This window comes from Sorex fumeus, unplaced genomic scaffold (genome assembly GCF_029834395.1).
Source record: "Sorex fumeus unplaced genomic scaffold, SorFum_2.1 ptg000093l, whole genome shotgun sequence".
Lineage (NCBI taxonomy): Eukaryota > Metazoa > Chordata > Mammalia > Eulipotyphla > Soricidae > Sorex > Sorex fumeus.
This window is the reverse complement of record NW_026606150.1, coordinates 9,717,435-9,742,361: the sequence shown is the minus strand read 5'-3', so window position 1 is coordinate 9,742,361 and position 24,927 is coordinate 9,717,435. Positions and strand designations below refer to the sequence as shown.

Genomic DNA, 24,927 nt, shown 5'->3' with positions numbered 1-24,927 from the left:
CCTCCCGGTCCAGGTAGCAGAGCCACTGTCCCACGACCACTTGGGCCACTTTTATTTGCAAACCCTGAGCGCTTCTGCGACAGTGCCCGGGGGTGGGGGGAGAGGGCTGGGGGAGGTGGTGGGCTGTGGTGGAGGCTAGGGTGGCCGGGGCACGGCCCCCAGAGTGTGCCAAGCGTGTGGGTCTGCGTGTGGACGCTCCTCGGGCACCTGACTAAGAAGTGCCGAGCCCCCACCCCCGCCGTGGAATGTGGGTGACGGGGCTGTGCCCGCCTTGAGCACCAGAGCCGGCGGGGGGCGGGGCCCCTCGGACATGCCCACTGGGCGTCTCTGGAGCCCGGTCCTTTGGCGCGGAGCCCGCGCGGTGGTCACGCGCAGTAGGTGTCGGCCTTCACCACCTGGCAGTACATGGTCATGGCGAAGGTCAGGCCCAGGATCTGCGGGGACACGTCGGGCTCCAGGATCCGGAGTGGGCCCACCGCCTCCCCGCCCGCGCCTCCCCCGGCCCGGCCCCCACCTGCACCAGCGCCGTGCACAGCCCGAAGACGCCCACGGCCAGCAGGTTCTCCTGGAGCCACACCTTCACCGTCTCGTAGCAGGGCTGCAGGAGGGGCGCGTCAGCGGCCGGCCCGAGCCCCCCACCCCGGGCCCCGGCCCCAGCGCCCGCGGGCTCACCGCCTTCCACCACGTGCCGGGCGCGTGCAGCCCGCAGCTCTCGCTGAACTCCAGGCAGCAGGAGTCGGGCACGCGCGTGGCGTTGTACACCTCGAACCAGTCGGTGTAGTTGGAGACCCCGCAGCAGCGGAACTGCGGGAGGGGCGGAGCTCTAGCCCGCGGCCACGCCCACTGGGGCCACGCCCCGCGCCCAGGCCACGCCCCCACGCCCCAGCTCACGTCCGTCTGAATGATGCTCCAGGCGTTGGTGAGGCCCACGTTGCCCGGGGTGCCGTACAGGTGCAGCCCCTTCTTCAGGTCCCGCTGCGCGTACCTGTCAATCTGTGGGCGCAGCAGGCTCGGGAGGGTGCCCACCTCCCCTCCCCGGCCCTCTCCACCTCGCCCACCCTGACGAGCATCGCGAGGGGGCCGCGGCAAAGGGGACGGACCAGTGGAGCCCAGGGCCGAGCTGGTACTGGCGGGACGAACGGGTCTGACGGAAGAACTAATTAGCAGAGCCACCAAGAGCTGGGGCCGAGCGTTCCCGTAACAGACCCGGGTCGGGCGCCGCAGACGCCCCCCACCCCACCCCGGCCTGTCCCGCGGGCGGGCGCACCTGCTCAGTGTAGGCGAAGAACAGGATGGCGACGGTGGCCTCCAGCAGGAACACCAGCAGCAACAGCACGAAGAACTGGGGGCAGGGGCGAGCCTCAGCAAGGAAGACCCGCCCGGCAGGTGGCACCCCTGCACCTCCCACGGGGGTCCGAGAGCGGGGCCGGCCGAGGCGGGCGCCCCACACTCACGGTCAGCAGCAGGCACTTGTGCTCCTTGATGGCCCCGACGCAGCCCACGAAGCCGATGGCCATGACGAAGGTGCCGGTGACCATGAGCAGGTTGGCGGCCGACAGGGACGGGAAGGAGGAGGACAGGGTCGCAAAGTTCCCCTGCGTGGCGGCCAGCCAGATGCCGACCCCCAGGATGCCACAGCCGCCCAGCTGGTCCACCGGGCAGAGAGAGGGCAGTGAGGGCCGGCCGCGTCCACCACCCCCTGCCCCACCCCACCCCTCCTGTCCTGTCCTCTCCTGTCCTGTCCGGTCCCCTAACCTCGAGCTGCAGCAAGGGGGCGCCACGGTGGGTGACCGCCTCTGCACTCGGGAACAAGGGCGGGCACCTGTGCAGGTGCCAGGGCGGCCCGGTGGGGGGCGCCCTGCCCGCTCAACACCAGAGTGCACTGTGCATGGGCACCACAGCCGTCCCCTTCTCGGGGGACGTCCCACCGCTGACGGTGACAAGGTCCACGAGAGGCAAAGCAGCCCTGAGCCTGGGGCCCAGGGGCACTGGGGCACCTCCACGGGGACTGCCTGGGGACAAACCCGCAGCCCACCTGCGCCAGCCTCAGCCCAGACGTTCCCTGCAAGCCCTGGGCCGGCCAGCATGAGCCCTGCAGCAGCCCCAGAGCGGGTGGCCAGACACCCCCGTTTCTCAGACCTGTAAGCTGAGGCACAGAGGAGCGGCTGTGCGCCCTGGCACTGAATCCCCCAGAGTGCGGCAGACCTGAGGGGCACAGGGCCCCACCCCTCCCGCTGCTCATGCCCTGGGTCTTGCAGAGAGCCTGTTCCCTGGTGCCAGTTCCCCCCGGCGGGGCAGCCGAGCAGGGACAAAGGCGGGCGCCCCATTCCACCTCTGCCCCCTCCAAGATGCCCAGCAGAAGCCGACACCTGGTGCTACTGCAGCCCCCGCCCTGCACAGAAGACAAGAAGGGGGTCCCTGCGCTGGCCTGCCAGAGTCTGAGGGAGGCCTGGTGGGCACGCTGGCTCAGGGGCCCACCTGCAGGGCCGGGCGACCATGATAGCAACCGGGAGGGAGGGGGGTGCGCAGGGCACGGAGCAGGGAGCAGGGACCTCCCGCCTGACCGCGGGCAGCAGTGTGGGCGGTGTTCGGGGCCGCGGGAATGGCCCCCTCGGCCTGAAGGCGAGCCCCAGGCAGGGCTGTGGTCGGTGGCCAGGGGCCCAGCAGCGGACAGGTGAGGTGCTCGGGGAGTTTGTATTTAAAGCCCGGAGCCCGTCTGGCCCCGCCTTCCCCGCCAAGGACGGCGCCAGGGCTCCTGTCAGCGGGAAAATGAGCAATGGACGGCTCCAGCGGAGCTCCCGGCCCCAGGGACCCCAAGGGCACCGCGAGGACGGGCGGGAGGAGGCAGGGAGGACGGGTGGGAGGACGGGCGGGAGGACACGGCCAGCAGCGGGCAGACCGCACGCAAAGCGGCCCCTCCTCAGCTAGCTCTCCCAGCCCGCTGGCCGCACGGTGCCACGGTCGCCGCCCACCCTCGTGGAGGGCGCAGAGACCAGCCGGGCGCCGTGGAGGGGCAGAACGCACGCCTCTCGCAGCCCCCCGAGGACCTGCGGTGTCCCCTCGCCCGCGTCTCTGCCCAGCTGCGTGTGTGGGGCCGGGGTCAGGCCCGTGAGGCGAGTGCCAGCCTGAGGCTCAGGGCAGCAGATGGCGGGCAGCTGAGTCTGCGTGAGGGGCTCGGTGCCCTGCAGGGCCCAAGTCTGCCCAGAGCCGTCCCGGCAGCCGGCACAGCCTTGGAGGAGCCAGCAGCAACGTGCCCTGCAGGGACTCCGGGGAAGCCCCTCCCGGCCAGGTTACGGGACTGATCTCGGCCCCGAACAAAGCAAGATGCCCCTTGGCAGGACGCTGGCGGACCCCTTCTGCAGGTGACTGGCCCACCGTGCACTGCTTCCCGACGCCCCCCACACCCCCAGTGCAGCCAGCGGGAGAGGGAAGCCGGTGTCCCATGAGGGGGCTCCCAGTCCACTCCCCAGGGTCAGCGCGGCACCCAAGGGGCAGCCCTGGGGAGACCAGCTGCCAGGGGGGAGGGAAAGAGCCGAGGGGGGGTGCCCGGCAGGGGGAGGGGTGCAGGGTGAAGGGGCGCAGGGCTGGGGGGAGGGGGAAGAGCCGAGGGGGAGGGGTGCTGGGCAGGGGGAGAGGGGCACAGGGTTCAAGGGGGAAGGGCGCAGGGCTGGGGGGAGGAAGAGCTGAGGAGGAGGAGGAGGAAGTAGAAGAGGAGAAGGAGCAGGGGAGCAGGGGGAAGAGCCGAGGGGAAGGGTGCTGGGCAGGGGGAAGAAGCACAGGGTCAAGCGGGAAGGGGTGCAGGGCTGGGGGAGGCGCACAGCCAGGAAGAGCCCCACCAGCAGGCTCCCAGCTGGGACCCAGGAGAGGTGCTCAGGAGCACTGAGGGGCCTCTCATGCCCACAGGGATCCCGCCCCCTCCAGTCAGTGCCCGGCCTGGTGGCACAGTGTGACACCCCGGCAGCAGGACCCCCTCAAAGCCCATCACAGGGTCCCTGGGGTCCCTGCTCCCTCCACTGACCCCGCTGCACCCTGGGGACCCACGTGGAGGCTGGCAGGGGTGCCCAGCACAACACCCTAGATCTGGGCACCAGTGTAGGGCAGGGGCGGCCGGGGAAGGTGAGGGACTGAGTCTGTCTCCCAAACAGGGCCCAGGACAGGGTGAGCCAACCGCCCACGCTGCTGTGTGTGTGTGGGGGGGGGGGGTCGCCAGGACCCTGCAGCCCCAGGTCTGGGAGCACGAGGTGGGGGGGAGGTGTGCATACAAGGAGCTGGTTCCCCCAGCACCTGCCACCTGCCCCACAGGTATGGGGGGGTCAGGACACCACCTGGGCCTTGGGTCTGAGATGGACCCTCCCCGTCACCAAAGTGACCAGCACCCTGCAGAGAACAGGACCCACCAGCCTGAGCTGCCCCCCCCCCGGGGGGGGGCATCTGGGGACTCCACGTGCGGAGGATGTGTCAGTGCGGTGTGCCGCGTCGGGCGCTCCGGGGAGTCCGGGGTCCCGGACCCCTCCCTCGAGGGGGGCGCACAGCCACACCGTGTGCAACCGGGCTCCCCACCAGGTCCCCCTGCAGGTGCCGGCAAGGACCCTGCTCCGGCGCCCGGCCTGGGGGGGGAGGGTCAGAATGCCCGCCCGCCCGGGCACCTGCGGGCTTCGGGAGCGGGGTGCCCCGCCTGGGGGCCCCGGGGCGGGGTGGGGGCGACTCACCCAGAAGAGCAGGTTGAAGGCGAACATGAGGTACTTGACGCCCTGCAGGCAGCCGCGCGCCATGCTGCAGCGCCGGAGCTCTAGGAGGAAGATGAAGGACAGGTCCAGGTAGAAGACCACGTACTTGGCGCCCTTGGGCGACGGGTAGCGCGCGCGGGCCGCCTTGGGGCCGGGGCCGGCGCGGAGGCCGAAGGCGCCGCCGCCCCCCGCGCGCCCGAACCAGCCGCGGCCGCGCGCGCAGCCCGGCTCGGGGGCGTCGGGCGACGGGCTGCGCCGGTACGCGGACTCGGTGCTGGAGCGGCGCATCGCGGCCCCGCGCCCGGGACCCCGCGCCCCCGCGCCCCCCGCGCCCGCGCCGCGCCGCCGCCACCTGCCCGCGCCGCAGCCCGCGCCCCGCCCCGCGGCGCCCCGCCCCCCGCGCTGCCCAATGACCGCCCGGGCCGCGCCGGCCCCGCCCCGCAGCCGGGCCCGCGCCGGACGCCGCCGTGGTCAGCGGGCCCCGCCCGCCCGCCCGCCCGCCCGCGCCCCGCTCTGGCCTGCGGGCCTCCACGGGCGAGGGCTCTGGTGTCCAGCGCCCCTGCAGGGAAGGGCCGGGCTGACCCCACGCCGCTAGGCCCGAGCCGGCCTGCGCCCCGGCCCCCGTGGGCCGGACACCCGGGGACTGCCGCCTCACCGTCACCTCCCGTCCACTCCTGCCCAGGCCCCCGCGGGACACGGGTGGGAGCCCCAGGGGGCGGGGGCTCTGTGGCTGGGCGGCCGCAGCGCCACTGCCCACCCCTCTGGCCCCTGGCTGAGTTGCTGAAAGACCACCGCGGGCACCGGGTTCCAGCCCCGGCCAGGCCCACCTGAGACGGCGCCACCACCCAGCCCTGACCCCTGAGCGGGGGCAGACTGCGGTGGGGACAGGAGCCCCCCGTCACGGGCACATTCGGGAGAGGGCGGGCGACTGGGCAGCACTGCTGCCGCTGCCTCACCAGCACGCTGGCGGCAAAGGCCAGCTGGGAGAGCTGGACGGGTGTCCGGTGGGCAGTCAGTGAGCGAGGCCACTAGGCGACCCCTTGGACACTCGGGAGGTGGGAGGGCAGGCACCAGGCATGTCCAGGAATCAGGGACATCAGGAGACCCAAGTGCCGCACCCTCGGCGCCCAGCCAGCGAGCAGGCTCAGTGGGCACGGCCGCAGCAGGAGGACTGTGAAGGGGACAGAGACGGACAGGAAGCCCCCCCTCTGCTCCAGGGCGAGGGGCCCACTGGGGGAGTCCACCCTCTGGCCTTGGCACCAGGGCGCCCAGGAGGCCACTCAGAGTTGGGGCGAGGATGGGCCCCCATACTGCCCCCCAGGGCACTGGAGGTGGTCTGTCCACTGACACACCTGTGCCAAAGGCTGGCCCAGCAGCCTTGCAGGGAGCGGAGTGGAGCCTGGCTCCAGGAGGGCCGAGAACCAGCGCCACACTGGGTGGCCCAAGCCATGGCCCTGCCATGGGAGTCCCTGGAGGCCTCCAGTCCAGCCGGGCCTGGGGGCCTCCCAGCAGCTCGGACATTTAAAACGCCAAGACCCTGTATCGCCTCCACCGCAGTGCACCCCACACTTACCGCGGTGTCCCCCCACTGCAGTGTCCCCCCCACCGCCACCGCAGTGCACCCCAGCCGGGCCTCAGCAGCAGGTCAGCAGCGCCCCAGGGTCCCCGCTCTGGGAACCAGGAAGCGTAGCGGTCAGCACCCGCGGCCAAAACGAAGGCCCCGCCGATGGCACGGCCCCTCCATGCGCCTCCTGGAGTCCTGGAGCACTCCTGAAGCACCCCCGGGCCAGGGCACCCCCAGGCCAGGGTAGAGTCCAGCCCAGCACCCTGGCAGCGACAGGGCTGGGTGGCCAGCGGAGCCTCCGGGAGAGACCCCCGGCCCGGACGGTCCTCCCTGCGCCGAGGGACAGCAACGGCCCGTGACCCGGGAGGAGCTGGAGGAGAGGGGAGCCCCGCAGAGGCAGGAAGCAGCCCGCACCCCCCAGGGCCCCCCGGCCGGGCGGGTGGGCTCCCCACCTGGTCCCCGCGGGCTGAGCACCGCTGGGCGTGCGCGGCTCCCGCGCGCGTCACCGCACCCCGCGCAGGGGCCCCGCCTGGACGGCACGTCGGGCGCGCGGCTGCCCGGGAATAACCCGGCGGCAGGAAGCGGCGCGCCCCCTCCGCGGCCCCCCACGCGGGGCCAGCACGCCCCGTTCCCGGAAAGCCCGCCCACGGCCGGCCACCGCCGGGCGCAGCGGCCCGGCCTCCCCGCGGCCCGAGTCCCGCGGCGGCGCCCCCCGCGCACGGACGAGCGGCCGGGGCCTCGGCGCGCGGGCGAGGGGCGCGCGGGGCGGGCGGGGGGCGCCGCGCCCGCCTCCCGCCGCCCGCCGCGCCCCCAGGAATGTCAGCCGGGCCCCGCGCGGGCCGCCCTCCTCCGGGAAGCCCTCCGGGAGGCCCCCGCGCGGCCCCCGCCCTCACCTCGCGGGGCCCGGCCGCTCGCGTCCCTGCGCGCTCGGCCGTCCTCGGCGCTGGCCGGGACAGGATGTGCGCGCGGCCACCCCGGGGCCGGGAGGGGGGCGGCGCGGAGGGGAAGTGCGGGCGGCTCGTGGCTCGGCACGTGGCGGGGGGGCCGGCGGGCGGGGCGCGGAGGCCCGGCCCGGCGCGGGCTCGGGGGGCGGCGGCGCCGCCGGGGGTCTCGCGCCGCCCCGCCAACAGTCCGGCGGGGGCCGGGGCCTGGGACACGCCCCCGTCCCCGGGCGCTCGCCGCGCCCCTGCCCGGCCCTCGGGGACGCGGGACCCGCCGCCTGCGGGCCCGGACGCATCTGCGGGCCCCCGGGCTGTGCTCCGGGCCGCTCGGGCCCCCCTGCGGACGCCCCCGTGACCGCCCCGGGCCCCCGCCCCTCCGCGGACTAGCGCCCTCGGGCGAGCGCAGGCGCCCCGCGGTCACGAGCAGCGCGAGCGCGCGCCGAGCCCTTAGGGCCCCTGGCGGCCGCCGTAGCGCGGGACGCACCAGGCGCGCGCGGGGGTGTCCGCGCGGGGCGGCGGCGGCGGGGGCGGGGGCCGCGTCCGCGCGGGGTCTGGGGGGCGCGCGCGGGGGGTTCCCGGCCGTGCGGGGGCGCGGCGGGGCGCGGCGGGGCGCGCGCGGCGGCCCGGGGGGCGGCGGGACGCGGCGGGGCGGGGCGCGCGCACCCCCGGAGTTGGGCGCGCCCGGGCGGGGCGGCCGCGGATTGGCCCGCGCGGGGTCCCGTCGGGTCCCCAGTCCCCGCCGCCCTCGCCGCCGCCGCCGCCGCCAGCATGATCATCCCCGTGCGCTGCTTCACGTGCGGCAAGATCGTCGGCAACAAGTGGGAGGCGTACCTGGGGCTGCTGCAGGCCGAGTACACCGAGGGGTGAGCGCCGGGCGCCCCGCGTCCCGGGGAGGGGGCAGCCCCGGGCCCGGCGGCACCTGGTTCCCCGCGTCCCGGGGGCGGGGTGGGGGGCAGCCCCGGGCCCGGCGGGACCTGGTTCCCCGCGTCCCGGGGTGGGGGGAGGGCAGCCCCGGGCCCGGCGGGACCTGGTTCCCCGCGTCCCGGGGGGCGGGGTGGGGGGCAGCCCCGGGCCCGGCGGGACCTGGTTCCCCGCGTCCCGGGGGTGAGGTGGGGGGCAGCCCCGGGCCCGGCGGGACCTGGTTCCCCGCGTATTGGGGGGTGGGGGGAGGGCAGCCCCAGGCCCGGCGGGACCTGGTTCCCCGCGTCCCGTGGGGTGGGGTGGGGGGCAGCCCCGGGCCCGGCGGGACCTGGTTCCCCGCGTATTGGGGGGTGGGGGGAGGGCAGCCCCGGGCCCGGCGGGACCTGGTTCCCCGCGTCCCGGGGGGCGGGGTGGGGGGCAGCCCCGGGCCCGCCGGGACCTGGTTCCCCGCGTATTGGGGGGTGGGGGGAGGGCAGCCCCGGGCCCGGCGGGACCTGGTTCCCCGCGTCCCGGGGGGCGGGGTGGGGGGCAGCCCCGGGCCCGCCGGGACCTGGTTCCCCGCGCCCCTTAGTGCTGTCTGGGCCGCTTTGGCGTCCCAGGCAGCCCCCAGCCCCATCGCGCGGACTCCTGTGCGGCGCACCCCGGGACCCCCTCGTGCCCTTCTCCCGCAGGGATGCCCTGGACGCGCTGGGCCTGAAGCGTTACTGCTGCCGCCGCATGCTGCTGGCCCACGTAGACCTCATCGAGAAACTGCTCAACTATGCGCCGCTGGAGAAGTGACCCTCATCCCCCAGCACACTCCGGGGGGATTGCCCGGGACCCCGCCTGCCTCCCGGGGTGGAACCAGCAGTGAAGACCCTCCGCCCAGAGATGGACACTTGGAAGCCTGCATCTGCAGTTCCGCTGCGGCCCTGACCCCCCCTCCCCCACCCACCCCACCCAGCCTCCTTGCTCCACTAGAAACCCACCCTAAAACCTCCAAGGCCCCAGAATGGAAACGCCTTTTCCTATAAACCCATTTTCAGCCAAAGTCTCGTCGTGGACTGTTTCTTTCTTCCCACGACCCTGATCCCAGACCGGTCGGGTGTGAGCTGACCGTGTGGGGCCACCAGGAACTCCCTCTCGAGTTCTGGTACCTCCAGGCCAAGCAGATTCTGTTCCTGAGATCTGTGCCATGGCAGTGCCCACGGCTTCCCTCAGAGAGCCTGAGGCCACAGCGCGATCCATGCCCCGAGCTGTTTTGTTTTGCGTGTGTGTTTTGGGCTTGGGCCACACCCAGCCTGGCTCAGGGATTACCCAGGCAGGGTGGAGTCAGGGATGGAAGCTTGGCTGCCAGCAAGGCAAGTGCCTCAGCCCCCCATTCTGTCTCCGGCCCCCCAAAAGCTCCAAACTGCACAACCCCGGCTGCTGAGGGGGCCTGCTGGCAGGGCTGGGCCCTCTGTGACCCTCCCACTCTGGACCCCCCTGCAGCAGGAGACCCCAGGACAGGAGTGGCTTTCTGAGGCAAGCGGGCTGTCTGCCCAGCTGTGCCGCGTTTATTCAGTTTTGGCGTACACAGGTCAACCGAGGCACTCGTACAGCAGTGGGGACGTGGGGGCCCGGGCTGGAGGGACTCGACTCGGGCTTTAGCACAGCAGTGGGGACATGGCCTCTAGACAGGGTCCTGCCAGCTGCTCCCTGGACGGTGAGCCGGGATTCAGCGGTGGGCAGCGTCCCTTGGCACTTAGGTACCATCCGAGTACCCTGGGTTTGTCAGGAGCTGGGGAGACTCCAGGTCGCCGGGACCCCACCTCAAGGGCCCTTGCAGCCCTGGGGAGGGGCCCCGGGAACTGTGGCATGCAGAAAGGCACGCGTGGCCCAATGCTCAGTAGTGTTCGCTCAGTAGTGGGGCGGCGGCGGCGAGGTGCGGGCCGGAGTCAGTAGTGCTCCAGCTTCAGGCTCTTGTACAGGCAGCACGTGGCTATCATGCCGAAGACCTGCACAGAGCAGCCCGTGTCACAGGCCCGAGGGCAGCCCCCACCCCCCAGGCTCCCCTCGCCACACACCTGCACACAGGCGATACCAATGCCCACGGCACCGATGATCCGCAGGTGCTCCTGTATGAACCTCTCGAGCTTGGAGATGCAGCCGCCCTGGGGGGAGAGGGGGAGGCAGGTGGGTCCTGGCCGCCCCGCCCCCACCCACCTCCACCCTGCAGATGCCCACTCCCCCCCTCCCCATTAGCCTGCACATGGGCGTGCCGCACACCCCACTGCAGGGGGGGGGGGCAGCTGCCTCCACAGGGGAGGTGTCCAGGATGGTCTGCACCTCACCCTGCCCCCAACCTGTAATGGAGGAGTGGGTGGTTGTCCCCACCCAGCAGATGCTGGTTTGTGTGTGTGTGTGTGTGTGTGTGTCCGGCCATTCTGTCCCTGCACCTACCTCCTCCACCCAGCAGATGCTGGTTGGGGGGGAAGGGATGTGGGTATGTGGGTGTGGGTGTGGGCGTGTGTGTGCTGCCTCTTGTCCCAGCTGGTTTGGGTGTGTGTCCTGCCATCCTGTCCCTGCATCTACCTCCACCCAGTAGGTGTGTGTGTGTTTGTGTATATGTGTGTTTATGTGTGTGTGTGTCCCGCCTCCTGCCCCTGCACCTACCTCCACCCGGTAGATGTTGGAGGCGTGGTCCCGCACCCCACAGCCAGACACCACAGTCTTGCAGCAGCTGTCCGGCACCACGCGGCCGTCCGCCTCCTCGGAGTGCACCCACCGGCTGTCCCTCCAGTCGTAGGAGTTGTTGCTGCCACAGCAGTGGAACTGGGGGCACCACGTGGCTGAGCAGGGCGCACGCACCGCAGGGACCCCACCGCTACCCCCCACCCCTGCTTCTGCCGGGGCTCCCCTCACCTCCTGGTGCAGCTTGTCCACTGCACTGGTCACGCCCTCATGGCCCCGCTGGTGGTAGCGCTGGGTCATGGTGTCCTTCAGGTTCTCCTTGAGCTCCGTGCTCAGCTGGGGGACGAGGGGAGCCCATGAACGAGGGCGGGCAGTGTGGCCATGCCACCCAGGGAGTGGATGGAGGCCGCGGTGCCCACTGCTCACCTGCTGGTAGTAGACGTAGGCCAGGATGCCAGCGATGGTCTCCAACAGGAAGATGATGAGCAGCAGGATGAAGTACTGGGGACAGGGACACCCTCGGCGCGTCAGGACCGCTGCCCCCGGCCCCAGAGCAGGGCCCCTCGCAGGAGGGTGCTGCCCGCCCCCCGTCCCCCACACCCCCACTGACCAGCCGCAGCAAGTTCCGGCGTTCCTTGAACGTGGCGCAGCAGCCCAGGACCCCGGTCACCATGACGACCACCCCAGCCACCACCAGGATGTAGGCCGTGGCCAGGTAGGTGCCCGAGGCCAGCAGACTGATGTAATCGCTCTTGAAGGCCAGCGTCCAGATGCCCACGGCCATGACAGCCAGGCCAGCCAGCTGTGGGCAAAACGGGTTCACCATTGAGGCGGAGGCCCTGAGAGGAGCCCCCTGGGAACAAGGGAAAGGTGGGGGGCTGGGCCAGGAGCCCCCAGGATATGGGGGAGAGGTGAGGGACCAGTGAGTTCTGGGGGGGGCCTGGCAGAAGCCCCCCCAAGGAATGGGGAAGGGGTGGGGGCTGATTCATGAGATGTTCCCTCCACCCCCGCTCTGGGGCCCAGAGAGACCTGGTGGAGGGGTATGGAGGGAAGGAGCACTGGGCTGTGAGCCTTCCTAGGACAAGGAGAGATGGGGGCTGGGCTGTGAGACCCCATAAGACAGGCTGCAGGCGGTGCCTCACCCAGAAGCAGCAGTTGAAGGCGAACAGCAGGTACTTGAGGCAGACGGTGCCACATGTGGCGTTCTTCTCGCTGAACTCCCCCATCCTGGAGGGCTGTCAGCACCCTCAACGCCGGGCCTGGACTGGGGACAGCCACCCCGGGCTCACAAGGACACTCCCGGCTGCAGGCCAGCCGCTATGTCCACCAGAGCCCTGCCCAGCCCTGGAAACAACACGGCTGGACGTGGGGAGCGGGCACAGACTGCCCGAGATCGTCCCCGCTGACTGCCCTGCGCAGGATGCAGCTGGCCGCCCCACCCTGCCGGGCATTCCCAGACCGCATCACCCATCCGGGCCCCTCGCTGGCCCCCGGCCTCAGGGAGCCTCCAGGAGGGGCGGGCCGCGACCTCAGGGAGAGGCCGGCTCGCTCCCGGCACTCACCTGGCTGGCAGGAAGTCCGCCGCGGGGCAGGTGGGCAGGTGGGCAGGTGGGCAGGCCTCAGGCCACAGGCTGCGCTGGAACGCAAGGACGGCCCCGTCTGGCTCCGGCCGGACCCTGGGGCACCGGGGCCGGGACCCGGCTGGACGGCCGGACGGGACGCCGGGGACCGGCCGGCGGGGGTCTCGGCCTGCCGCGTCCCCGGCCCTCCTATGCCCTGCCCCGACGGCCCCGCGCGGGCCCTGGTGGACGGGCCCCGCGGCCGCCAGGGCGTGGCCGCCCTTCCCGGAATGTTCCGAGCCCCTGGGACCCGGCGGCCAGGAATAGCCCTGCAGGCTGGACGGCGCCGCCCGGCCCCGCCCCTCGCGGGCGCGCCCCGGAGCCCGCCCACACGCACCTGCGGGCGGAGGTCCGGGTCGCCTCCCCGGGACCCGGGCTCGGCCCCGCGAGCCGCTGCCCGGCGCCCACCGCCCGCCGGAGCAGGAGCAGGCCCGCCCGGGGCCGCGGCCTCCCCGACCCTCCGGCCACCGCGTTCCGGGCCGCATCGCGCCGGGAGCGCGTCCGGGCCGTCCAGGCCTCCCCGCGCACTCACCCGCCACGCTCGGAGTCGGGCCCGGCGGCGCGAGCCTGCGGGGGCGGCGGCCGGACGCGCGGAGAATGCGGGGTCCGCGGCCTGCAAGCGCGACTGGAGCCCGGCCCGGCCCGCCCGGGGAGGCCCCGCCCAGCGCCGGCCCCGCCCACGCGCGCCGGACGGCGACCCCGCCCAGGCGCCGGGCCACGCCCCTCCCGCGCAGCCTCACGCTGGGCCACGCCCCCCGGGTCGCCCGCAGGCCGGGCCACGCCCCGACACGCCCACAAGTCGGGCCACGCCCCCAGGTCCACCCGCCGCGCTCCCGGCTCCCGGCGGCCGCGCTGGGGAGCCACCCAGACCCGCGGGCCAGGCGCCGCCCTTTTGAGGACCCCACAGCTCAACCTTTCTCGCACTCTCGGGACACCGAGCAGCGTAGCAGCCCGGCCCCAGCCTTCGGGTGCCCGGACCCACCCCCCTTTCCTTTGGAGACTGAGGGGACAGCAGTGCCGCGGGGCAGGCCTTGGGGGGGCGCGGGAAAGGATGCTCCGACCTACAGGGTCACTGGTGTGAGGGCTCAGACCTCGGCCGAAGCCGGAGAGGCAAGGGCTGGGGGCCAGAAACTGCTCTCCCGCGTGGAGGGGCAGGAGGGGAAGGCCCCGCGGGCCCAGCAGGCTGGTGCCAGCCCACACTGCCACCAGCTACTGTGTTTGGGGAAGGTGCCGCGGCGGTGGTGCTCGGGGACCATATGCTGGGCCTGGGTTTGGATCTGCGTGGATTTCAACAGCTGCCCGCAGGTTGTCCCTTTGTTCCTCTCTGCCCCTACCCATGCCACCTGCTGTCACTGCCCAAGCCATGAGCACCCAGCTTCAGGCCGGGCAGCCTCCCAAGGGGCTGAGGGGAGGCTCGAGGGGGTGCGGAGCTGGCCCACTCGGGGCAGTGAGGTCAGGCTGGGGAGGGGGGCAGGGCACCCGGGGCTGTGCCCTGGTGACACACGGGCCTCAGTTCCCTCCCTCCTACAGAGTGCCCCTAAGGGCTGAGGGCACGAGCAGGGCACTCAGCGAGACCCACAGGTTGACAGGGATAGAGGCTGCACCACAAGTTGTGCACCTGTATCACGCACGCAGTACCACGCGCCTGCTTGCCCCGTGCCCTGGGAACCCAGACATGCACACACAAGTGCCGTGGCCACGCCGCCTCTACCAGGACGGCCGTGCAGTCACAGGGCTTTATTTGGAGGAGGGGCTCCTGGGGGCCCATGGGGGTCCGACCCCCGTGAGTTCCTTCACAGCTGCTGTCCTCCAGGAGTGGCTCAGCCGGGGCTGCTCAGTGGATGCTGGGAAAGTGGCCGGAGCCCCGGCGCGGGGGTCCAGCCCAGCAGCAGCAGCAGCACGGGGGGTCCGGCAGGCGAGTTGCGGCCGGGGCCTTTCTGCAGCTGCTGCTCAGTCGCTTGGCGTCCCAAGCGTCGCGCTCGTCTCGCAGACGGGTGTTCAGCTCCCTGGGGTGCGAGAGGCGCAGGGCTCTGAGCTGGCTGCGGGCGGGCGCGGGCCCAGGGCGCGACTCCCGTCCCTCCCGCCGCTCGGCACCTGAGCAGCTCCAGCTGCCGCAGCAGGCTCAGCTTCTCCTTCTGCATGTTCCTGGACACCGCCACCACCTCTCTGGGGGAGGAGAGAACAGGAGGTGACCCAGCTGCGGGAGTGAGGGCGCGCACGGAGCGGCGCAGGCTGCCCGCACCCACCGCCCACCCCTCGCCCGCCCCTCCTGGCACCGTTGGGTTTGCTCCTGACGACCCTGCACGTGGCCCTCCAGCCGACGGAGCTGCTCCTGGACGTCCTCCAGCTGCTTCCGCAGTGCCTCGTTGGCCAGCCACAGCTGGGCGCTCTGTGCCTGCGTCTCCAGCTGCTCGGCCGCCCTGGCTTGCAGCTGCTGCTCCAGCTGCGGAGGTGTGCGGGACGCGGGCTGCAGAGGACCGCAGCTCCCGCGCGACCCCCGCTCTCCGGGAGGAGGGGGATGCGTTTGGGCCCGCCCCCCCGCCTTTCCCAGGCTGGGAACACGGAGGCGCCCGGGAGGGCAGCAGCCGGGCGGGGGGCGCTCACCTCCCGCTGCCGCAAGCCCGCGAGTTCCAGCTCCTGCTCGCGCGTGTGCAGCTCCAGCTCCAGGCGACCCCTCCGCTCCTCCCGGGGCCGGTCCTAGGACGCACGTCGGGCTCCTGAGCGGACGCGCGCGCCGCGGCGGGGGCGGGGCGGGGGCGTGCCCGGGGCGGGGCCAGGACCCACCTGGCTCCGCCCCCGCGGGCGCTCCTCGCGCTGCTGCTGCTCCAGCTCCTCGTACAGGCCGCGCACCTCCCGCTCGTGCTCGCTCTCCCGCCTGCACCGACCGCGGGGAGACCGGGGCTCAGAACCGGCCGCGCCCCGCCGGCCCCTCCGGCCCCGCGCCCCGCCTCACCGCCGCAGCGCCTGCTCCAGGCCGTCGCGCTCCCGAGCCGCCTCCTGCAGGCAGGCCGACGCGCGGGTCAGGACGTCCTCGAAGGCGCCCAGCAGCTCGGGTCGCTCGCGCTGCAGCCGCGTCCACAGCGCTCGCACCGCCCGCTGCCTGCAGGGGGGCAGGGCTCAGCTGGGCGGGCGCCGCCGGACCCCCTTCCGCCCCGAGGGTCGTGTGGCAGGCGGCGAGGGCAGCGGCGCGCGCGTGTGCGTGTGCGTTTGCGTGTGCGTGTGTGTGTGGACGCCGCCTCCGCAGCAGCCTGACATGCAAATTCTGCGGGAAATCACGGGGCGACAGCCGCCTGGGGCGTGTGGACCAGGTCAGCGAAGGGCCGGCCGGGGGGGCCCGCCCCTGACTCACTCGCCCAGGACCCGCGCCACGCCCAGCTGCTCCAGCGCCGCGCAGAACCTCTCCTCCTCCTCTTCCTCCTCCTCCAGGGAGTCCTCTGTGCCAGGCACATCAGAGCCGCCGGTCTCAAAGGTTTCTTCGGGAGCCCAGCAGGGCTGGACGCCCTGGGCCAACTCCGCCCCCACAAACCTCCCTGCAGGCATGGATGGGAGGGCGCGATTTCCGACAACAGATCGCAGGATCACACGCTACACACACACACACACACACACACACACACACACACACCCATATCCTGCTCCTTCTGGGAGCCGGGTTTCCTGTTTTTCTTATTCTAGTCCAGTTCCTGGCCTGGGTCTGAGAGGTGACAGCCGCGTTCCCACCAGAACGGGACTCCCCCAAGTCCCAGTCCTCGGGTGGGGCCTGGGATGAGGGAGTGGAGGGTCCCGGGGAGCGAGTGCGGGGGGCGGGGGGTGGGCTTCAGGCACTCCGTGGTGGGGGGCCGCAGGTGGTGCTCTGGGAGCCCCCGCAGGGTCCAGGGGGCCCGGTGGGGGGACTGGGCAGCTCACCCAGGCCCAGGCAGAACTCGCGGGCCGTGAGGAAGCCCGTGCCCGCCTGGTCCAGACTGTGGAACACGGCGGCCAGCTGCTCCGGCGTCAGGGGCAGGTCACTCTGCAGGCCCTGGCCGGACAGGGGACAGGCTGGAGCGCAGGGCGCGCGGGTGGGCGCGCGGGTGGGCGCGGGCCCTGGGGCACGGACTCACCTGCAGGTCGAGCTGCGTGATGAAGCCCTTTTCCTCCTTGTCGCAGAGCAGAAACAGCTCTTGGGCCTGCTCCAGCACGGCTGCCCGGGGGCCCTCCGAGCCCCCCGCCGCCCCCGTCGCGGGGCTGGCCATGCCGGGCTGGGTGCTGTGAAGGGAGCCAAGGAGTCCGCTGAGGGCGCCCCAGAGGAAGCCCGGGAAGGGGCGACGGCGGGAAGGGTGGGGCCCCAGGGGGCCGTGTGGGGGCCATGTGGCACGTGCGGAGGGTGCGCGGAGGGTGCGGCTGGCCTGGATGCGGGCCACGTGGGGGAGAGGCTGGGCCCGGCAGGAACTGACCCCCGACGGAGGGAAGGAGCGTGGGGTGGCCGCTGGGGGGGCGCAAAGCCGGCAGTGGGCAGGTCCTGGCAGCAGGAGCCCCTCCCCTCCCTGGGGCCCTTGGGGGTGTGTCCCGGCAGCCCCCCCGCCCGCCGGCCCCGCCCCTTCGCCAGACTGGCCCCTCCACCTCCCCCGCACGGCCGGCGCTGCGGGGTCCCTCCCTCCCCGGGGCTGTCCCGCCTCTCACCAGGGTCCTGCCCACCGCGCCCTGGGTCTCGGGGATGGCGGGACCCTCTCACCTCAGTCCAGGGCCATGGCTGTCCCCCCGACCCGCGTGGGGACCGTCTCGGAGGACACGTCCGGGATGTGCGCGGGGGATCCCCGCAGAGGTCGCCCCTACGCGCCCGGGCCGGGGCCTGCGCCCAGAGCTCTGTCCAGGCGGAAGCCGCGGGGCGGCCACGCCTGGAGCAGGGCCCGGCCGGCCACCTGCGCCCCCTGGTGCTGCCACCCCAGCCCGCAGCGCCGCGCGCCCCGACGGCCACCCGCAGCCCCAGGACGCGGGCGGGACAGCCCCGGGGGCAGCTGCTCCAGGAAACGGGCCGGGCCCTGCACACAGGGGACCCGCGGCGGGCGGGAGGGGCGGTGGCCGGCGGCTGCCCTGTCCCCGCCTCCCGCGCCGCGGCCCGGCTCTGCACACCCGCCCGCGGCGCTCGGCCTGGCGGGACCCCAGCACGGAGGCAGGACACCCAGGGCGGTCCAAGCCACACAGAGGAGCCGGGCCGGGCCAGCTGGACGGACAGCGGGTTCCCTGAGCCCACCCCTCGCCCTCCGCCCCACACACCCCCTTGCGGCTCTGGCGCCTTGGGACCCAGGCCGGTCACAGCCGAGGCGAGGAGCCTCGCCCTGCCACGTGAGCACCCGCGCAGGTGCCAGCGTGTGGGGCAAGGAGACCCCCTCCCTCCGGCCGAGCCCTCCCGGGACGGCGGCGGGGGACACGGTGGCCTTCCTGCTGGGGACAGCGGCCCTCTTCCCCAGCCCCCTCCCGGCGGGGCCTTGGCCCGGCACCCACCTGGAGGGGCCGCGGGGGTGCGCCCTGGCAGGTGGGGGGCTGGCAGCGCTCGCTCCGGGGATCCGGCCGCCTGTGACAGGTTGGGCCTATCGGTCGGGACCTTGAGGAGGGAGGGGTTGGCCCCTGGCACCCGGGAGACGTGCGGGGACCTGCCCAGCCGGCTCTCCCGGTCCTTCGCGGCGCACAACCGTTATTGTTGGCAGGGGGCTCCGGCCGCGTGACTCCCCGGCAGGGCTCAGGCGGGGCGCAGGGCAGGCCCAAGATCCGAGATCCAAGATCGGGACGGTGTGCGCGGTGCCCTCCCCAAGGGACCTGCGACCCCCAGAGGGCCTGGGCGCCCCCCGCAGCCCCCTCCGCCCCGCTCATCCCAGATGCCCCCTCGCTACTGTCCAGGCGGGGAGCCCGAGCGAGGGGGTCCCGCCGGGAGGAGGAGCGCGCGCGTGGGAGCCCACCCGACACAGCTGGTCCCCGCGGCGGGCCCCACGCCCGTCGCCGGCTCGGCTCAGAGGTGGACGCCTCCTTGCGTAAACATTCTTCGTTTTTATTCAGCAGCCGACCAACCGAGTGCCAAGTGTTTCCCCTTGGCAGCTGCGTCCAGCGGGCGGGGCTCGGGGGCAGGGGGACCCCCAGACCCGGGGGCGGGGCTGCAGAGGCGAAGGAGGCGGGACTGAGCCGTGGCTTTTATTACATCTGCTTCGGCGAAAATAAATAATCATTGGGCCAGACGCGGCCCAGGCGGAGGGCGTCCCCGAGGAGATAACACTGCGCGGGCGGGCGCGGGGCGGCGCGGGCGCGCTCAGCACGGGGGCAGGCCCGGCGGGTGCTGCGGGGGCGCGGCGGGGTCGGCGGCGGGGGCGGCGGGCGCGCGCATGCGCAGGGCGTCGGGCGGGAAGGCCACGTTGGTGCAGAAGAGGCCGAGCAGCAGCTGGCGCTGGCACTCCTCCCACTTGGCCAGCGCGTCCCCGAGCAGGAGGCCGTTGCGCATCCAGCTGGGGAGCGACTCGCTGTAGGTGGCACAGGACAAAGGCACGGACGGCAGCGACTGGACGCGACGCAGCTCGGCCTGCTCGGACAGCCTGCGGCGGGAGGGGCGGGCACGGGCTTCAGTGGGCGCCCGGGCCGGGCAAGCGGGCGCGGAGGCCCCAGGCCGGGGGGACGCTCACCTGGAGGGCAGGTGGCTGCCCAGCTTCCTCTTGGCGCGCATCACCAGGTACTGGCAGATGCTGCCCGTCTGCTCCTTCATCCACCGGATGTCCTCGGGGACGTCAGGGAGCCACTCCAGCAGGCTGCGGAGGGTCAGGGTCTGGGGTTAGGGCCAGCGGCCAGCCCGCACCCTCCTGCCTCACCGACACGTTTCACCACAGTGCCCCCCACCCCCTAACTTTGGGGGAGGAGGGACCGCACCCTGCGGTGCTGGGCTAACTCCTGACCAGGATTCAGTCCTGGTGCGGCTCGAGACTCCCGTGGGATGATGAGGAGAGGCCCTGGGGTCTGCTGCGTGCAAGGCAAGTGTCCGACCCGCTATGCTATCTCTCCGGCCGCCGCCTGTTGCTTTACAAATAACTTTCCAGGGCCAGAGCGGTAGCACCACGGGCAGGCGGTTGCCTGGCACGTGGCAGACCCTGCGGTCTAACTTGACTTCGATCCCTGGCACCCTCTATGGTCCCCAAGCACCACCAGGACTGACTCCTGGGTGCAGAGCCAGGAGTAAAGCCTGAGCATCACGGGGTGTGGTTCCCCCCCACCACCACCAAAAAGTAAATAAATACTAAAGACTTCCACCCTCGGGGCAAAGAAAGGAAAGAAGGCATCTCCCCTGTGGCGCCAGGGATCAAACCCCGGGCTTGGCACTTGCAACCCCGTGCTCTGCCTCTGGGCCACCCCAGGCCCGGGCCGGCCCGGGCTCCTGGCAGCGCAGCCAGCGCCGGGGCTTCCTCCCGCCAGCAGCGGCCTCCTGCCCGGGGTCTCCCCGTCCTGGGGGGCTGCAAGCCGCACCGGATGGTGAAGGACACGGCGCTCTCCAGCGGCAGCGTGTAGGGCACCATCATGGCCGTGGCCAGGCGCACGGGCAGCATGTTCGAGAGCGTGCTCAGCAGGTCTTTGGGCTCCACGCAGGCCTCCAGCAGGGCTGCGGGGACACGAGGCGGGTTGGCGGCCGGCCGGGGTCGCCGGGGGTCGCCGGGGCCCCGCGCGCCCCGCCCGCGCACCCACCGTCATTGAGCCGCGCGGGCAGGCGCTCCAGGATGCGGTGGTCGTCGCGGGGCGGCGGCAGGGGGCACTCCGGCCGGGCCCTGTCCGCGGCCTCCTCCGCCTCCTCGTCCTGGTCCTCGGGGGCCGGGGGCCGGGCGGGGCCCAGCGCCAGCAGGGGGTTGGGGCGGTTCAGGAGGCCTGGGCGGAGGGGACGCGCCGTCAGGGGGCCTTGCGCGCGGCGGCCGGCAGGGGGCAGCAGCATTTCGGGTCCGGCCCGCCCCCTCCCGGGCAGGCCCCGCCCCTCCCAGCCAGGTCCGGGCAGGCCCCGCCCCGCATGGCCCCGCCCCGCCCCACCAGGCCCCGCCCCTCCCAGCCAGGTCCGGGCAGGCCCCGCCCCGCATGGCCCCGCCCCGCCCCACCAGGCCCCGCCCCTCCCAGCCAGGTCCGGGCAGGCCCCGCCCCTCCTGGCCCCGCTCCGCCCCGCCTGGCCCCGCCCCGCCCGCACCGTTCCGCCGCAGGAAGCGCAGGCCGTCCCGGTAGCCCTGCTTGCACATCTCGCGCAGCACCTGCGGCGGCAGGAGGGAGAAGCCGGCGTGGGCAGCCGCCCCCTCGCCCCCCGTCCCCCGCTCCCCGACCATGCCCGGGCTGCCCGGGTCCGGGCGCTCACCATGGGCTCCGGCGGGAACAGGGCCTTGGACAGGCGGTAGAGGTTGCGCAGGTTGAACTGGATGCTGGTGTTGGTCACCCGCAGCTCGTGGATGTTGGTGGAACTGTCCTGCGGGCAGATGTCGCTCTCGCCCGAGAAGGGGGACACCGTGATGGTGTTTCTGAGCTCGTACAGGGGCAGGTTGTCCGAGATGCCACCATCCACGTAGCGCTGGGGCACGGGCATGGGGCACGCGGTGAGGGGCCGCAGCCTGGGACCCACCGCCCGCGTCCGTCCTCCAGCCGGGGAAGTTGGGCAAGCCCCGGGGGAAGTGGGGTAAGAGGGGCAGGCCCGCGGGAGGCACTTACCACGCCCTGCAGGGAGGGCGGGATGAGGCCGCAGTACACCGGGATGAAGGTGCTGCAGACATTGGCCTGTGGGCAGTGACAGGGGCTGTGAGCGGGCCTGGGGCTGCTTCCTGCACCCCAAGGCGCCAGGGCAGGCCTCCCACCTGGATGAGCTCCTCCTTGGAGTTATAGTGGGAAATGATGACGTTCTCGCCATCCGAGACACGGGTCAGGGAGATGCCCAGGCGCCCGCTGGCAAGCTCGTGGCTGTCCGCAGGGAGGGTCTTCAGTAGGCAGCCGCGGATGGTCTTCACCAGGTTAAAGGAGGGGTGCAGGGGGCCCAGGAACCGCTTCCGGGCCTCCTTAGATACTTCAATGATATTGGCTCCGGCCTCACCTACGGTGGCAGGGCCAGGGTCAGGAGCGGGTGCGTACCCGCGGGTCGACGGTCAGGGTCCCGGGACTCGGGCATGCCGGAGGCCATCAGAGCCCACTTGGGTCATCTGCCACCTGCCCCTGAGAGCCAGGACACAGCTGAGACCAGCGCCTGCCCTCTGTCCGGGATTTCGCAACCGTCTCCCCATGACTCACTCACTGAGCCTGGCTGGAGTGTGGCACCCACCGGGTGGGGGCATTCAACTCTGACCAGCCTCCGCCTTCACCCACTTGGCTAGGTCCAGACCCACGAGTCCACCAGGTCGCCCAGGTCCCAGGGCACAAGGCTTGAAAAGGGGGCCCACCCATGTCCTAGGACTGGCCTAGAACAAAGCCAGAGTGGACAACAACCCTGGGAAGGGCTGGGTAGAAGCCAGGAAAAATGCCACCTCTTTGGACACCAGCAGGTGGGAGCGGACGTGCCTGGCACGCTGCCCTAACTTCGCATGACCAAGTCTTCTAGACTAGGAGTAGGGGGGCTACCCCAGCTAGGCACTGGGACACTAGTGGGGATGCACTGCCCACTGAGGGGCGCTGCTCTGGGGTGGGCAGTTGAGGGGGCAGGGCCAGAGCAGAAGCCCCAGGAGTCAAGAAAGTAGAGTCTAGCTCCTCCCTGACCCCACTCGGGGCAGAGGTAGGCAGGATCCTGGGGGCAGGGCACTCGGGGCCTGTGATCCTACTGGCCCCCAGACTGCAGGACCGGGCTGGGGGCTGGCGGAAGCCCCCGGGACTCCCCAAGAACCCCAGGCTACCCGGAGTGTGACGGGAGGCGCCGCCCAGCCCCGCACACACCCCCGCCAGGGGCCGCGGCGGCTGGCACCTGTCACCCTGGCGTGGTGCGTGGAGCCTGACCCTGGCAGGGCCCAGGACTCTGCCCCGGGGCGCTGGTCCCCGCCGCCGGCTCGGCCGGAGCGGCCTGGAACGGCGTAGCCCCAGGACACAGTGACCGCTGGCGCCCGGTCCGCCGCCCGGGGCCTGGGGAGCTTCCGGGCCCTGCCCCCGCCCGCCGGCCGGCCGGGCCGCCCACGGGGCTGTCCCGCCAATGCGCGGCCGCGGCCCCGCCCGCCCCGCTCGGCCCAAACAAAGGCGCCGGCGGCGGCGCGCGCTCACCCAGGCAGGCCCCGGTGACCAGCGCCGTGGCCGTGAGCGCCCCCGCCGAGGCGCCGTAGATGTGCGTGGCGTTGGCCACCAGGAAGGGCGCGTGCTCGCGGAGGCAGGAGGCCACGCCGATGTGGTAGACGCCCAGGAAGCCGCAGCCCGCGAACGAGATGTTCCACGTCGTGTCCCGGGGAAACATCGCCGCTCGTCGCGATCGGCCGGCGCGCTGCGCGGAGGCGGGGGCGGCGCTCGCTCGGGGTCCCCGCCGGCCAAGGCGGAGACGCTGCGCGGCCGCCGCACACTCGGTGTTTTTAGCCGCGCCGGGGGCGGGGCCGGGCGGGGCGGGGCCGCGGGCGGCGGCCCAATCGGAACGCGCGGCGAACGGCCGCGTCCCGACCACGCCCCCGGAGGCCCCGCCCCGCCCGCCCGGAGGCCCCGCCCCGGCCGCCGGCCCCGCCCCGCCCCTGCGCCCCGCTGCCGGCGAAGCCCCCCACAAGTCCCTGCAGAGGCTGGCCTGGCCCCAAACGGCGTCCAGGTCCCCGGCCTCCCGCCCCCTGCCCTCCCGCCGTCGTGGGTGCTGGTAGAGGCCAGAGTCCGGCGGACGCGGGCCCTGTCCCGCCTCGGGAACTGCCCTGGCTGTACCAACACCCCCGCCCGGGACCCCGAGAGCTGAGCCCGGGGCAGCGATCGGCCCCAAACGACCGCACACATCCGGGCCGGATGCGACCCTCAGCTCCCGGAGCGCCCCGGCCCGCCCCTCCGCCACCGCGTTGGTCTCCCTACCTGCCCGCGACCTGGCGCTTCTGCCGCGGCTGGGGCGGCTGCGGCGGCCGCTCGGACTCGGCCCGCCCCGCTCGCTAATTGCCCCGGCAGGTGGGGCGCCCGGTGAGGTCACCCGCCGGCCCCTTTCCGCATTTTTCTCCCGGCACCTCGTTCCCTCTGCTCCGCGACGGTGTGCGCCCGGCTCCCTCCGCCAGCGGGACACCCACGGGAAGTCCGAGCAGGGCGCGTGGGTGCTGCCAGCCCCGAGCTTAGCGTGGGGCCGGCTCCCATCAGCCTGTTTACAGCCAGAAAAGGAACCTGAGTTGGGGTGCGGGTCCGAGTTTGCTCTGGACAGGGAGGTGAGGGGCGCTCCAAGAGGGCTCCGGAGGAAGCAGAGCGAGCGCCAAGGGCCAGGTGACCTGGCCGCCCTCCGACTCGGGGACCCCAGGCCCCAAACCCCAAAAAGGTTCTGTTAGGGGCTGGAGCGATAGCACAGCGGGGAGGGCGTTTGCCTTGCACGCCGACCCGAGTTCGATTCCCAGCATCCCATATGGTCCCCTGAGCACCGCCAGGAGTAATTCTGAGTGCACGGCCAGGAGGAACCCCTGTGCATCGCGGGGTGTGACCCAAAAAAGCCCAAAAAAAAGGAAAAAAAAGGTTCCGTTAGGGCTGGGACTAGACTGCTTCGTCCTTGAAAGAGGGAGGTGAGGGGACCGGAACAGCCTCCACAGGATGGACCTGAGCGGCATCAGGGTGGCCACCGAGGGGAACTGGACAGTGTGGGCTGACTGGGCCCTGGGCAGGAGACCTCTGTTCTACTTTTGAGTACACAGACCTCCCTCTGGGCCCTTGGGGGGCTGGGAGCCAGGAACGAGGGCCAAGAACAGAGCCGCCGTTCCTGGAAACTGGGGGTGGGGACGCTGGGGTCCACAGGGAGACTGGGGGTGGGGACGCTGGGGTCCACAGGGAGATCGGCTGGGCTGGGGCGTCCTCTGACCCACACATGCCGCTTGCTCAGGGCAGAGGCCAGGATTGTTTTTCTGGGTCACCCATCAGTGCTCAGGACTGACTCCTGGCTGATTCCAAGGATTATTCCTTGGTGCTGCTCCAGAGATCATAGATTGTGGGGCTGGAACCAGGTGGACCTTGTGCAAGGTAACCACCAGCCCGTCCGCTCTGTCTAGGCCCTAGAGCTGGGATCGCGGCAGTGCCAAGGGCAGCTGAGCTCTACTCTGCTGTCAACCCAGGCCCCACCAGTCCCCAGTTGAGTCCTGGACCCCTGCCGGGGATTCCCCATCCCATGGTGCGGTCACCCTCCCCACCTAATTCTTGCACTTCTGGGTGGCTAAGGGGGTAGGGGTTCTCAGACCATCCACCCAAGTTTTTTGCTTTTTGGATCACACCCAGCGATGCTCATGGCTCTCTCCTGGATCTGCTCTCAGGAACCGCCCCTGGCAGTGCTTGGGGTACCATATGGGATGCTGGGAACCAAACCAGAATTGGGCAGGTTGGCCTCACGCAAGGCAAACGCCCTACCCGCTGTG

At 72.6% G+C, this 24,927-nt stretch overlaps 6 protein-coding genes across 10 annotated transcripts in view; 1 reads left to right on the top strand and 5 right to left on the bottom strand.

Moving 5' to 3' along the window:
* Positions 1 to 86: 86 nt before the first annotated feature.
* TSPAN4 (tetraspanin 4) lies at positions 87 to 7,290 on the bottom strand. Of its 3 annotated transcripts, XM_056131870.1 has the most exons (8): positions 7,185 to 7,290; positions 4,710 to 4,789; positions 1,455 to 1,646; positions 1,268 to 1,342; positions 892 to 993; positions 673 to 804; positions 515 to 598; positions 90 to 434 (listed from the first exon to the last, which is right to left on the bottom strand). In XM_056131870.1, exons 2-8 carry the CDS (start codon positions 4,770 to 4,772, stop codon positions 366 to 368), a joined length of 717 nt encoding a protein of 238 aa, XP_055987845.1. In that variant the 5' UTR covers positions 4,773 to 4,789; positions 7,185 to 7,290; the 3' UTR covers positions 90 to 365. The 3 variants fall into 3 exon arrangements, with proteins under 3 accessions (XP_055987844.1, XP_055987845.1, XP_055987843.1); XM_056131868.1 differs by lacking the exon at positions 7,185 to 7,290 and having other exon boundaries at positions 91 to 434; positions 4,710 to 5,033; XM_056131869.1 differs by lacking the exons at positions 515 to 598; positions 7,185 to 7,290 and having other exon boundaries at positions 87 to 434; positions 4,710 to 5,037.
* Positions 7,291 to 7,871: 581 nt separating this feature from the next.
* The window catches only part of TALDO1 (transaldolase 1), a 44,282-nt gene continuing 27,226 nt past the window's right edge, over positions 7,872 to 24,927 (bottom strand). The window contains exon 9 of the mRNA XM_056131867.1: positions 7,872 to 7,883. The gene's annotated coding sequence lies outside the window, so the exon portion shown is untranslated. The remainder of the gene's footprint in view (positions 7,884 to 24,927) is intronic.
* POLR2L (RNA polymerase II, I and III subunit L) lies at positions 7,973 to 9,121 on the top strand. Its single transcript, XM_056131898.1, has 2 exons — positions 7,973 to 8,095; positions 8,825 to 9,121. The coding sequence occupies exons 1-2, from the start codon at positions 8,001 to 8,003 to the stop codon at positions 8,931 to 8,933; spliced, it is 204 nt and encodes a 67-aa protein (XP_055987873.1). The 5' UTR covers positions 7,973 to 8,000; the 3' UTR covers positions 8,934 to 9,121.
* CD151 (CD151 molecule (Raph blood group)) lies at positions 9,661 to 13,069 on the bottom strand. 2 transcript variants are annotated; one of them, XM_056131878.1, is made up of 9 exons: positions 12,957 to 13,069; positions 12,368 to 12,441; positions 11,948 to 12,069; positions 11,416 to 11,607; positions 11,232 to 11,306; positions 11,037 to 11,141; positions 10,788 to 10,946; positions 10,199 to 10,285; positions 9,661 to 10,129 (listed from the first exon to the last, which is right to left on the bottom strand). In XM_056131878.1, exons 3-9 carry the CDS (start codon positions 12,029 to 12,031, stop codon positions 10,070 to 10,072), a joined length of 762 nt encoding a protein of 253 aa, XP_055987853.1. In that variant the 5' UTR covers positions 12,032 to 12,069; positions 12,368 to 12,441; positions 12,957 to 13,069; the 3' UTR covers positions 9,661 to 10,069. The 2 variants fall into 2 exon arrangements, with proteins under 2 accessions (XP_055987853.1, XP_055987852.1); XM_056131877.1 differs by having other exon boundaries at positions 11,948 to 12,064.
* CRACR2B (calcium release activated channel regulator 2B) lies at positions 14,209 to 17,436 on the bottom strand. Of its 2 annotated transcripts, XM_056131861.1 has the most exons (10): positions 17,136 to 17,436; positions 16,525 to 16,669; positions 16,331 to 16,442; positions 15,774 to 15,954; positions 15,378 to 15,524; positions 15,209 to 15,299; positions 15,029 to 15,121; positions 14,701 to 14,867; positions 14,519 to 14,590; positions 14,209 to 14,430 (listed from the first exon to the last, which is right to left on the bottom strand). In XM_056131861.1, exons 2-10 carry the CDS (start codon positions 16,654 to 16,656, stop codon positions 14,259 to 14,261), a joined length of 1,167 nt encoding a protein of 388 aa, XP_055987836.1. In that variant the 5' UTR covers positions 16,657 to 16,669; positions 17,136 to 17,436; the 3' UTR covers positions 14,209 to 14,258. The 2 variants fall into 2 exon arrangements, with proteins under 2 accessions (XP_055987836.1, XP_055987837.1); XM_056131862.1 differs by lacking the exon at positions 14,701 to 14,867.
* On the bottom strand, positions 18,573 to 22,930 carry PNPLA2 (patatin like phospholipase domain containing 2). The gene is made up of 9 exons (XM_056131857.1): positions 22,634 to 22,930; positions 21,253 to 21,485; positions 21,110 to 21,175; positions 20,763 to 20,972; positions 20,601 to 20,661; positions 20,117 to 20,293; positions 19,901 to 20,033; positions 19,069 to 19,191; positions 18,573 to 18,981 (listed from the first exon to the last, which is right to left on the bottom strand). The coding sequence occupies exons 1-9, from the start codon at positions 22,818 to 22,820 to the stop codon at positions 18,702 to 18,704; spliced, it is 1,470 nt and encodes a 489-aa protein (XP_055987832.1). The 5' UTR covers positions 22,821 to 22,930; the 3' UTR covers positions 18,573 to 18,701.

Coding starts and splice junctions, on each gene's coding strand:
- POLR2L (XM_056131898.1), top strand. CDS start 8,001: ATGATCATCCCCGTGCGCTGCTTCACGTGCGGCAAGATCGTCGGCAAC. Junction 8,096..8,824: donor CAGGCCGAGTACACCGAGGG/GTGAGCGCCGGG, acceptor CTTCTCCCGCAG/GGATGCCCTGGACGCGCTGG.
- CRACR2B (XM_056131861.1), bottom strand. CDS start 16,656: ATGGCCAGCCCCGCGACGGGGGCGGCGGGGGGCTCGGAGGGCCCCCGG. Junction 16,443..16,524: donor TCACGCAGCTCGACCTGCAG/GTGAGTCCGTGC, acceptor CTGTCCGGCCAG/GGCCTGCAGAGTGACCTGCC. Junction 15,300..15,377: donor CTGGAGCAGGCGCTGCGGCG/GTGAGGCGGGGC, acceptor CGGTCGGTGCAG/GCGGGAGAGCGAGCACGAGC.
- PNPLA2 (XM_056131857.1), bottom strand. CDS start 22,820: ATGTTTCCCCGGGACACGACGTGGAACATCTCGTTCGCGGGCTGCGGC. Junction 20,294..20,600: donor GCGCTTCCTGCGGCGGAACG/GTGCGGGCGGGG, acceptor CCCTCCGCCCAG/GCCTCCTGAACCGCCCCAAC. Junction 18,982..19,068: donor GGCAGCCACCTGCCCTCCAG/GTGAGCGTCCCC, acceptor CTCCCGCCGCAG/GCTGTCCGAGCAGGCCGAGC.
- TSPAN4 (XM_056131868.1), bottom strand. CDS start 5,015: ATGCGCCGCTCCAGCACCGAGTCCGCGTACCGGCGCAGCCCGTCGCCC. Junction 994..1,267: donor TCTTCGCCTACACTGAGCAG/GTGCGCCCGCCC, acceptor CTGCGCCCACAG/ATTGACAGGTACGCGCAGCG. Junction 435..514: donor TGTGCACGGCGCTGGTGCAG/GTGGGGGCCGGG, acceptor GTGTCCCCGCAG/ATCCTGGGCCTGACCTTCGC.
- CD151 (XM_056131878.1), bottom strand. CDS start 12,031: ATGGGGGAGTTCAGCGAGAAGAACGCCACATGTGGCACCGTCTGCCTC. Junction 11,608..11,947: donor CCTTCAACTGCTGCTTCTGG/GTGAGGCACCGC, acceptor TTTTGCCCACAG/CTGGCTGGCCTGGCTGTCAT. Junction 11,307..11,415: donor GCCGGAACTTGCTGCGGCTG/GTCAGTGGGGGT, acceptor CCCTGTCCCCAG/TACTTCATCCTGCTGCTCAT.